The following is a 12,241-nucleotide window of genomic DNA, read 5'->3' as shown; positions in this document are numbered from 1 at the left end:
CTAAGATGACTAGAGGTAAGTATAAGAATCTTTAATTCTGCGTTACATTAGAAGTATGAAACCGGAAATATAACGTTCAAAACATGTTTATTTTGGATAATTTTACGATATCAATTTTTACTGCATTATTCTATAATTTATCAAATACCTATGGGGGAAAAATTAGTAAAAAAAATTTAAATAGTGTTTTTCCTAGAAATAATTACCAAAAACAATTAGCTAATCTCATTGGCGAACGGGATGTGTGTAGGCGAAGTGTAGCTGATGACGTAGTGACACCGTAAGCCACTCCCTCACCAATAAAACCACAGTTATCCAGTACATAAAATGGTGCTCTTTCACTTCCATTCAATGATCTAGATTTTACTTTCTTTTAATTCAGAAAAATATTTCGTTAACTTTTTTGATTCTTCATTACATTAGAAGTATGAAACCGGAAATATAACGTTCAAAACATGTTTATTTTGGACGTTTTTACGATATCAATTTTTATTGCATTATTCTATAATTTATTAAATACCTATGGGGGAAAAATTAGTAAAAAAAATTTAAATAGTGTTTTTCCTAGAAATAATTACCAAAAACAATTAGCTAATCTCATTGGCGAACGGGATGTGTGTAGGCGAAGTGTAGCTGATGACGTAGTGCCACCGTAAGCCACTCCCTCACCAATAAAACCACAGTTATCCAGTACATAAAATGGTGCTCTTTCACTTCCATTCAAAGATCTAGATTTTACTTTCTTTTAATTCAGAAAAAAATTTCGTTAACTTTTTTGATTCTTCATTACATTAGAAGTATGAAACCGGAAATATAACGTTCAAAACATGTTTATTTTGGACGTTTTTACGATATCAATTTTTATTGCATTATTCTATAATTTATTAAATACCTATGGGGGAAAAATTAGTAAAAAAAATTTAAATAGTGTTTTTCCTAGAAATAATTACCAAAAACAATTAGCTAATCTCATTGGCGAACGGGATGTGTGTAGGCGAAGTGTAGCTGATGACGTAGTGCCACCGTAAGCCACTCCCTCACCAATAAAACCACAGTTATCCAGTACATAAAATGGTGCTCTTTCACTTCCATTCAAAGATCTAGATTTTACTTTCTTTTAATTCAGAAAAAAATTTCGTTAACTTTTTTGATTCTTCATTACATTAGAAGTATGAAACCGGAAATATAACGTTCAAAACATGTTTATTTTGGACGTTTTTACGATATCAATTTTTATTGCATTATTCTATAATTTATTAAATACCTATGGGGGAAAAATTAGTAAAAAAAATTTAAATAGTGTTTTTCCTAGAAATAATTACCAAAAACAATTAGCTAATCTCATTGGCGAACGGGATGTGTGTAGGCGAAGTGTAGCTGATGACGTAGTGCCACCGTAAGCGACTCCCTCACCAATAAAACCACAGTTATCCAGTACATAAAATGGTGCTCTTTCACTTCCATTCAATGATCTAGATTTTACTTTCTTTTAATTCAGAAAAATATTTCGTTAACTTTTTTGATTCTTCATTACATTAGAAGTATGAAACCGGAAATATAACGTTCAAAACATGTTTATTTTGGACGTTTTTACGATATCAATTTTTATTGCATTATTCTATAATTTATTAAATACCTATGGGGGAAAAATTAGTAAAAAAAAATTAAATAGTGTTTTTCCTAGAAATAATTACCAAAAACTATTAGCTAATCTCATTGGCGAACGGGATGTGTGTAGGCGAAGTGTAGCTGATGACGTAGTGACACCGTAAGCCACTCCCTCACCAATAAAACCACAGTTATCCAGTACATAAAATGGTGCTCTTTCACTTCCATTCAAAGATCTAGATTTTACTTTCTTTTAATTCAGAAAAATATTTCGTTAACTTTTTTGATTCTTCATTACATTAGAAGTATGAAACCGGAAATATAACGTTCAAAACATGTTTATTTTGGACGTTTTTACGATATCAATTTTTATTGCATTATTCTATAATTTATTAAATACCTATGGGGGAAAAATTAGTAAAAAAAATTTAAATAGTGTTTTTCCTAGAAATAATTACCAAAAACAATTAGCTAATCTCATTGGCGAACGGGATGTGTGTAGGCGAAGTGTAGCTGATGACGTAGTGACACCGTAAGCCACTCCCTCACCAATAAAACCACAGTTATCCAGTACATAAAATGGTGCTCTTTCACTTCCATTCAATGATCTAGATTTTACTTTCTTTTAATTCAGAAAAATATTTCGTTAACTTTTTTGATTCTTCATTACATTAGAAGTATGAAACCGGAAATATAACGTTCAAAACATGTTTATTTTGGACGTTTTTACGATATCAATTTTTATTGCATTATTCTATAATTTATTAAATACCTATGGGGGAAAAATTAGTAAAATAAATTTAAATAGTGTTTTTCCTAGAAATAATTACCAAAAACAATTAGCTAATCTCATTGGCGAACGGGATGTGTGTAGGCGAAGTGTAGCTGATGACGTAGTGCCACCGTAAGCGACTCCCTCACCAATAAAACCACAGTTATCCAGTACATAAAATGGTGTTCTTTCACTTGCATTCAATTATCTAGAGTTTACTTTCTTTTACTTCAGGAAAATATTTCGTCAACTTTTTTGATTCTTCATTACATTAGAAGTATGAAACCGGAAATATAACATTCAAAACATGTTTATTTTCGACGTTTTTACGATATCAATTTTTATTGCATTATTCTATAATTTATTAAATACCTATGGGGGAAAAATTAGTAAAAGAAATTTAAATAGTGTTTTTCCTAGAAATAATTACCAAAAACAATTAGCTAATCTCATTGGCGAAGTGTAGCTGATGACGTAGTGACACCGTAAGCCACTCCCTCACCAATAAAAGCACAGTTATCCAGTACATAAAATGGTGTTCTTTCACTTTCATTCAATTATCTAGAGTTTACTTTCTTTTACTTCAGAAAAATATTTCGTTAACTTTTTTGATCCTTCATTACATTAGAAGTATGAAACCGGAAATATAATGTTCAAAACATGTTTATTTTGGACGTTTTTACGATATCAATTTTTATAGCATTATTCTATAATTTATTAAATACCTATGGGGGAAAAATTAGTTAAAAAAATTTAAATAGTGTTTTTCCTAGAAATAATTACCAAAAACAATTAGCTAATCTCATTGGCGAACGGGATGTGTGTAGGCGAAGTGTAGCTGATGACGTAGTGACACCGTAAGCCACTCCCTCACCAATAAAAGCAGAGTTATCCAGTACATAAAATGGTGCTCTTTCACTTTCATTCAATTATCTAGAGTTAACTTTCTTTTACTTCGAAAAAAAATTTCGTTAACTTTTTTGATTCTTCATTACATTAGAAGTATGAAACCGGAAATATAACGTTCAAAACATGTTTATTTTGGACGTTTTTACGATATCAATTTTTATTGCATTATTCTATAATTTATTAAATACCTATGAGGGAAAAATTAGTTAAATAATTTAAATAGTTTTTGTCCTAGAAATAATGACCAAAAACAATTAGCTAATCTCATTGGCGAGCGGGATGTCTGTAGGCGAAGTGTAGCTGATGACGTAGTGACACCGTAAGCCACTCCCTCACCAATAAAAGCACAGTTATCCAGTACATAAAATGGTGCTCTTTCACTTGCATTCAATTATCTAGAGTTTACTTTCTTTTACTTCAGGAAAATATTTCGTCAACTTTTTTGATTCTTCATTACATTAGCAGTATGAAACCGGAAATATAACGTTCAAAACATGTTTATTTTCGACGTTTTTACGATATCAATTTTTATTGCATTATTCGATAATTTATCAAATATCTATGGGAGAAAAATTAGTAAAAAAAATTAAATAGTGTTTTTCCTAGAAATAATTACCAAAAACGATTGACTAATCTCATTGGCGAATGGGATGTGTGAAGTAGGCGGACTGTAGCTACTGACGTAGTGACGCTGTAAGCCACTCCCTCACCAATAAAAGCACAGTTATCCAGTACATAAAATGGTGCTCTTTCACTTTCATTCAATGATCTAGATTTTACTTTCTTTTCATTCAGAAAAATATTTCGTTAACTTTTTTTATTCTTCATTACATTAGAAGTATGAAACCGGAAATATAACGTTCAAAACATGTTTATTTTGGACATTTTTATTATAATGAACCTTGTGGCCCCTGCTAACAAAGAAGTATTAAAATGGTCCCTGGTCTTAAAACGGTTGGGAACTACTGACCTAGATGCATACAGTGGTGAGTAGACAATGTTTAGGAGATATTAAACTTTTAATTTTGAGACTACTTCTAATTTTTTTTTTCCATACTGTTTGCGTATTACCATGAAGTAGTATGAATTACTATAATCTAGTACTTTCTTGTAAGGTTTTTTTTTAGTTGTATTTATTTTGATTCATTATTATTTGACCAACTCCTTTACTTTAAACTTTGAAGTCTTATAGTAATAAATAAAATGAAATTTTTACGTAATTTTATAAATAAGAGAAGGCTACCGCCATATATGAACCATTTTTTATGGCTGTAGCTAGGTGAACAAAAGATAATAAATAAAATTGCCATTTGTAAAGCACGTGAATGTATATTTTTGTTTTGTATTTTATTCGAAGATACGAGTATTAACTGTAGGTGGGAAAGGTTGGATTCTGCGAGGTTTTACTGTGAGGTTACATACTTGAACAAAAAGAAACAAGATGGAAACTCGCAGGTTACATGCTTGAACAAAAAGAAACAAGATGGAAACTCACAAACTCATCAATCATGTTTCAACTTGCTTCTTTTCCCTAACCACTCATACGTATGTATTTATACAAAGTACCTTTACTTTTACTTTTCCACCAGTATTATAACTAAACGCAACAATTTTTTTTTCTGAATTATACATATATTTCAGTTTAACTGTTGTTATACTGAGCATAAATATGTCCGTCCATTTCCTTATTTCATCTTTCACGTACTTTCAAAGTTGCACTTTTTTCTTTTATTTTAGTTTTTTAGGCTGTGCCTGCCGCAGGTACAATATACACATTTGGCATCTTGCTGCTCAGTTATAGTTTAATAATTCTGTGTTCTCCTGTCACGAGTTTCATAATCCTCAGTTACAGAGAACCAGATATTCTCTTAGGTGTATCACTCTCATATCTCTCAGGTGGCACAGTGGGTATACCGGTGAAGGGTCGTTTGAAAAGTCCGTGCAAAAATAAAAACTACTTAATTTTTTGGGGTAAACCTTTTTTATTTTTCAACATAGTCTCCTTTTAGGCTTATACACTTCGTCCAACGCTGCTCTAGTTTGTTGATCCCTTCCGAATCATAGGATTTGTCCAAGTCTGAAAAATAGCCATTCGTTTCTGCAATCACCTCCTCGTTTGAATAAAATCTCTTTCCCGCCAGCCATTTCTTCATATTAGGGAACAAATAGTAGTCCGAGGGAGCCAAGTCTGGAGAATAGGGGGGGATGAGAAACGAGTTGGAACCCTATTTCCATTAATTTTGCGACCACAACTGCTGAGGTGTGAGCTGGTGCGTTGTCGTGATGGAAAAGGACTTTTTTGTGGGCCAATCGTGGGCGTTTTTCTTGCAGCTCGGTTTTCAAACGGTCCAATAACGATGAATAATATGCACCTGCAATAGTTTTACCCTTTTCCAGATAGTCGATGAGGATTATTCCTTGTGAATCCCAAAAGACAGTCGCCATAATCTTTCCGGCCGAAGGAACGGTCTTCGCCTTTTTTGGCGCAGATTCCCCCTTGGTAACCCATTGTTTAGATTGTTCTTTGGTCTCAGGAGTGTAGTGATGTATCCATGTTTCATCCACAGTGACGAAACGACGCTTAAAGTCCTGCGGATTCTTCTGGAACAGCTGCAAACCGTCCTTGCAACACTTCACACGATTTCGTTTTTGGTCAAGCGTGAGCAATCGCGGCACCCATCTTGCGGATAGCTTTGTCATTTCCAAATGTTGATGCAAAATATTATGTACCCGTTCATTCGAGATGCCCACAGCACTAGCAATCTCACGCACCTTCACTCTTCTGTCATCCATCACCATATCATGGATGTTGTCAATGATTTCTGGAGTAGTAACCTCAACAGGGCGTCCAGAACGTTCAGCGTCACTTGTGCCCATATGGCCACTCCGAAAATTTTGAAACCACTTATAAACTGTTCTAATCGAAGGTGCAGAGTCACCATAATGTTTATCAAGCTTCTCTTTAGTCTCCTGAGGCGTTTTGCCTTTCATAAAGTAGTGTTTAATCAACACACGAAATTCTTTTTCGTCCATTTTTTGAAAATCACTCGACTTCCTCGATTCAAACGAATGCCAAACACAAAGAAATAGATCGATCTGGCTGAAACTTGGTGTGTGTTCTTCCAAGAGATGCTACTAACTAAACATAACCTCGATACGCGCCAGTAGTGCTATCTCTCTGACTTTGCACGGACTTTTCAAACGACCCTCGTATTGTTGTTCTATACTAAAGGTTATACCGATGGCCAGTAATCAATTTAAAGAGAGCAACCAAATCGAGCTGTTATAAACTGAGAGGAATTCTGCTAAATGTTCATGTTAGGGCTAACCAAATTTGCCTCTACTCATTTCTAGCTACTACATGCTGAACATGTCTTCAGTTAAGTATTTATAATTTTTTTTCTCAGTAAGGTGGAAATAGCTAATTCTTCATTGCAGTTTTCTTGGCCAACTGTTCGCCAGCTGGATGCATTTTATTCTGCAATAGACAGGAACCTATCATCTAAAACATCGTTTCCCAATCTTTTTTGTTTTTTTGGCTCGCCTACCACTTGGTAGTACATCATGCTAAATTGTATCACTTAGTAAAAATGATTGTATTACGTGAAATTTGTTATTCACAAATTGTGATATACGCATTCTAATGAGCAATTCTAATTCTAGAAGGGGTTTGAAATCCAATTATCATTTGTGTTTTCGGGTTTTGGAAAATACTCCGTGAAAGACAATTTTAATCCAGTTAAATGTGCTATTATACATTCTCGTTTATCTTGAGACAGACTAACCTTATTGCTGTACATATTAACAACTTTACCGTATAATATTATTAATTAAAATCATTTTTATGAATAATAGGAAAACACGTATCTATAATATTTGTATGATTATTTATTTTTTATGTCCGCCATTATTGACTATGTACGACATTATTCTCGTGTACCAGCAATGTACCAGTTACATGTACGAACCATGTAACAGTTCCTCACATTTACGAGTAATTTCTACTTAAAAAATAAAAATAAATAAATAGATGTCTGGGAATCACCGAAGGTAACCGTCTGTTGTCCACTTTTCGAAAGTGCACATTCCATTGCAATTGTATCTAAAACCCAACTAAAGCTGATAGCACATTTGCTCATTGCTGGCCTCTTAACACAATGTGCGAAGAAATCCTCCACTCCTAACTGCACTATCCGCAGAGCTGTCGGTATAGGAGTGTAGGCCAATACAGAGTTTAATGAATGAACAATGAAATAAATCCCCCAAAATCCACCTTCTTGGTTAATGAATTACTTTCTTGTCAACTTATAGATTAATAATAAAAACCGAATACTTACTTTTGGCACAATCAATTCCTTCAAATCCATCAATACAATCACATTTTCCCAGATAGCATGACCCATGTCCAGAACAGTCGTTGGGACACGCTGTAGAAATACCTTCTGCTTCTTCTACTATCAGTACAACTTCGTGCGGCCTGAGATCATCATTGTAAACTGAGAGAAACCATCTTCCAGTATCCAAATATTGTAACAGTGTTACATTGACTAACATTGGTGATGTAGAACGTTTGGACAGTTCATGTCCTAAGCGATTGTTCGTTTCGAAATCATAGGTCTTTGTACCTCTGCTAGTTGAAGGTGCTGTGGCAGGAGTCAATATTACTGATCTGTAATAAACAAAAACATAACAATACTGTTTAGAAGTAATGAAAAAATATAATAAAAATTGAAGGCTAAGTTGTGTTAATAGTGTACCTCCTAAGTCTATGATCAACTCTGCCTCCTTTAACGAATTCCGCAAAATCGTATTGCGTAATACTAGGCGCTACATTTCTTCTACCATAAACAGCGAAATTTGCTCCCCATGGTAAACTGATATTAAATCTAATAAATGCCGGTTGTTTATTTCGAAATTCAGAATTCCAAAATTGGGCCGGTGGTACAGTAAAGGCATGCGGTGCGCCAAGCTCTGGTATTTCAACTGTAGACGCTGCCGGCGGTTGTACAGATTCTATTTGTATTGGAGTTAGTTGTTGGTCCGTAGATATAGGCTGGCTCGGACTGGGACCGCTAAACTGCACGGCCGTACTTGTGGGCAGGGATTCTGAAACAAACGAAACACCTAAATTAAATGAGTGAGTCAAACAAATGTGAAATGTCTTCTAAAAATTGAATTTGTATACATAAATAAGAAGTAATTTGTATGACCATGCGGAAAGGAATATTTTAAGTTATTCTTTTTAGGAATAATAATTCTCTATTATATGTTTACACATAATGTATACATATGTAGAATAATCAATAACTTATAACCATTTATCTTAGACTAAGGTTATAGATGCTGTGTACTTTCTGTACAACTCAATCTTGTATTTGTAAACAATGGTGTATAGATAGATTTACATTTTATAACGAAATGTATTCACTGCTTACAAAAATAATGAATTATTACATTGCAACCTTCAGTAAATAGTTTAGGAAACTAGGTTTATTTCTTTCCTGTCTGTAGCGATTGGAATGATCGTACACGGCAGGCGAAAACCGAAATTCTACAGTGGTGAGATAGTTTCAGCAGACGTTTTCAGATAAAGGGAGTGTTTGGAGATTATGGAAGATTTCTAATGAAGAGGAGTTGATTCTAAAAAGTCGTGGACAAATTCATTCTGAGTTCTCTGAAGTTTCTTGATTTTACTACTAAACAGGTTAGGGCTCTAGGCAAAGCAGGCGTAGAGGAACATCGGCCTGATCGACCACATCTTCCGAGTCTCGTGAGAATACGTAAATTGGAAGACTTGCAATCAATTTACTACAATTGACTTTGTCCTAAACGTCAGTGGAGAAGGTCAGTTTGTTGTCCAAATTTAAGCCGAAGTTAGACATGTTGGGATCAGAGTATTGTTTTGTTTGTCGAAAAAGAGTCTACGTTTAGTAAAGAGTATTGCGTCGTGGTTTATTTTGATTTTCCAATTATGTACATAATGGTGAATTCATCTTTAAAATGTCATAACTTCCTTTAAGTTTATTAAGTCCTTAAATCGGCCACGATTAATGGCTAACAAAATTGGACGAATGAATGAGAACTTTAAAATTATAGGTAACGTAAATCACAATCTATATTTCATTAAAGGAATGCAGTATATAACCTAATCCAAATGCAAATTGAATCATCTATTGAGAATATTTCGTCCTGTTGCAAGAAATAAAATTATGAAAATAAGTTTAATTTTATTTAATAACACTTATTAGATTGGAAAACATTATTTCTAAAGCTGCCATAGAAGGACTCCTTATTAGAGAAAAGAGGGAATAAAAAGTGAAAAAGGAAATATAAATTGAAAAACGAGGGGGCTAGTACGTGAGCCACGGAGGGAGAAATAATTTAAATCCATTTTTATTAACTTTTTATTTAGAGAGAGAAAAAAAAAATAAGCTGAGAATCCAGATTGGCACTCTGGACAACAATATAATTATAGATTCATCCCCTCTATGCCAACAGTCACCGTCCGCTCACCAGCGAACAAACTATAAATTGACAGTTAATCTACCTAAATGAAAATTGACGCTTCTCTCTAATTCTTTCAATCACACTCCAAGCGTTTTCGAAAGATTTTTTATTTTTAATCATTTTTGAATTTGATGAAGGTTGGATTTTTTTAAAATTAAAAAAGAAAAGAAAAAAAAAGTGATTCTAAAATAGCATTTAATTTACAAATGAGTTTTCATTTTGAGCTTTGCAAATATTACTAATGAATATGCAAACAAATTCTAGTGGTAGCAAACAAAACCCTGAAATATTCTGAACCTAATAAATTCACGACACATCAGATGTGAATAAATGACCAAAAATTCCAGGAGAGAATTCCTTGCTAAAGGCAAAAGAAAAATAGGGCCACTTTTATTCAATATAAACAAATCATAATTTATGAATAACGCCAGAGATGGTGGCTGACAAATGCAATTGGTAATCTAATATTAATTTCCCAATCATACAGGTTAATTGAATTATTTTAGAATAATGTTTACATAATAGTAAAGCGCCACCATATATAGTGCCAGCTGATCTTATGCAACAAGTAATAATAACATTTTGCAACAATTTGAAAATACTATTGTTTCAATTCTTTATGATTTTGTAGTATATACGTAACTCTCATCATACTATTTCACTACTAGAATCTATATATTATTGATGAAAACTAATATTTGGTCAAACTTTATATTTTGGACAATTTTAAAGCTTAGAAATTTATTACACATTTGCGAAAGTGGTGAGGTAATTACAGATTTATCTATTATTATTTTTAGAGCTGTGAGGTACAACCAAACCTCTAACAAACATATGGACAGTACAAAACATTTCAGTCAAAACTCCTCTGACAGATAGTTGACGCTCCTTTCAACGGTGACTAACCTCACTCTTCACAACGACCTCAACATTCCCTTCATAGACCAACTCGCCAAGCCGAAATATCGTAAGATCCATACTGCTCTCTCTACTTGCTCTAATCCTCTTGTACTGTCTCTCGCCTCCACTGTCATCCCTAACAATCCTTCTTGCAGACTGAATCGCCAGTACTATACTGCTCTCTCTACTTGCTCAAATCCTCTTGGTTCTGTCTTTCGTCTCCTCTAACATTCTTAACAATCCTCCTCGCCGACTGAATCGTCAGTGGCCTCGCAACTTCCTTGAGGTCCTGTAGAGAGTGCTACCACTGGGTGGTTTCTCTCATCCTGCTCTTCACGCATTCATTTATCTTTCACTCACTCACTATCTGGTTCGACACTCCTTAAAGCAGGCCCTGGACCTCCTCAACAAGTTTTTCCCCGATCTACGGCCTTAAGGCGCCATCTACTTACTTCAACCCGACGAAGGTCTTCTTCCACATTATCCAGCCATCTAAGTCGAGGGCGCCCTCGAATTTTTCTGCCTCCTAAGGTTTTCTTTTAACAGTTTTCGGGGCACGCTTCCCCGCAGGCATCCTCTCCACGAGTCCCCAACCATCTCATTCACCCCTTCTTTATTTGGGCGAATATGTCTGGATTCTCCAAACAATTCCCATCAATTCCAGGTTCTTTCTGATTTTCCAGTTGCCATTCTCGCACATCGGGTCATTTTTCTTTCATTCTTCCTATTTACTTATTGTATATATGTATATACAGATTGTAAATAACGAAATCAATTTAAAAAAAACTAATGTTATTTTAGTAAAGAAATATTTTTTGTTTAAATATATTAATAAAGGTTATTATTATATAATATATTTATTAGTAAAGAAGCTTATTGATACATTTCTAAGAAATTTTAATTAGAAAAAAGATTGATGTTCATTCTCATAAAATTTAATATACTGCGTAAAAACAATACAAATTTACTTTCAATATAACAGAAATACACCAATAAATCTAATAATAAAAGGGAAGCTAATACGTAGAAAAATAATTAATACTGTGTTAATAAAAGATTATTCTATAATAATAAATTTCTGGAATAAATGAACCAAGTGTACATTCTACCTCATAATAAAAGTATGAAACAAAGTTAAAATTACTTATACTCTGCCCCCTTCTCTTTTCCTGTATTCCATTATATACAATAATAAGTTGCTTAGAAACTCTTTGTACCAGACAGCTGACTGTGAACTCCCTTCGCTAGACTGTTACAACCAACATGGCGAGAGAGGGGCATAAGCTTGTTTGAACTATATAGGTATAGACTAGGAGTGTAGGGTGTATACGTAACGTAGGTTGTATGCTTGAAAGAATATTTAATATCGTTCTCCTCTTTTAAAAGAGGAAACAACACTATGTAAGACTACCTAAATCAGTGTATAAAATGAATAATATTCATGTATATTATTAAAGTATCAAGTTTGGCTAGTGTTTATACTGCTTCTTTAAAGTATAACAATCTTTTAATGTTTGCCGCCATTTTTTTTAAAGTTATACTTAA

The 12,241-nt window shown here is 33.6% G+C and overlaps 1 protein-coding gene across 4 annotated transcripts in view; it reads right to left on the bottom strand.

Moving 5' to 3' along the window:
- Nucleotides 1-12,241, bottom strand: part of Ten-a (Teneurin-a transmembrane protein) — a 1,628,256-nt gene that overhangs the window by 67,091 nt on the left and 1,548,924 nt on the right. For all 4 annotated transcript variants that reach the window (XM_074139868.1, XM_074139867.1, XM_074139869.1 and 1 more), the window contains 2 exons: nt 8,047-8,395; nt 7,627-7,958 (listed from right to left, as the gene is read on the bottom strand). In XM_074139868.1, coding sequence (XP_073995969.1) covers nt 7,627-7,958; nt 8,047-8,395 — 681 coding nt within the window. The remainder of the gene's footprint in view (nt 1-7,626; nt 7,959-8,046; nt 8,396-12,241) is intronic.

This window comes from Rhodnius prolixus, unplaced genomic scaffold (assembly GCF_049639745.1).
Source record: "Rhodnius prolixus isolate KJV_2025 unplaced genomic scaffold, Rpr scaffold_6, whole genome shotgun sequence".
NCBI classification, from domain to species: Eukaryota; Metazoa; Arthropoda; class Insecta; order Hemiptera; family Reduviidae; genus Rhodnius; species Rhodnius prolixus.
Note: the sequence above shows the minus strand (reverse complement) of the source record. Positions and strands in the feature narration are given on the sequence as shown.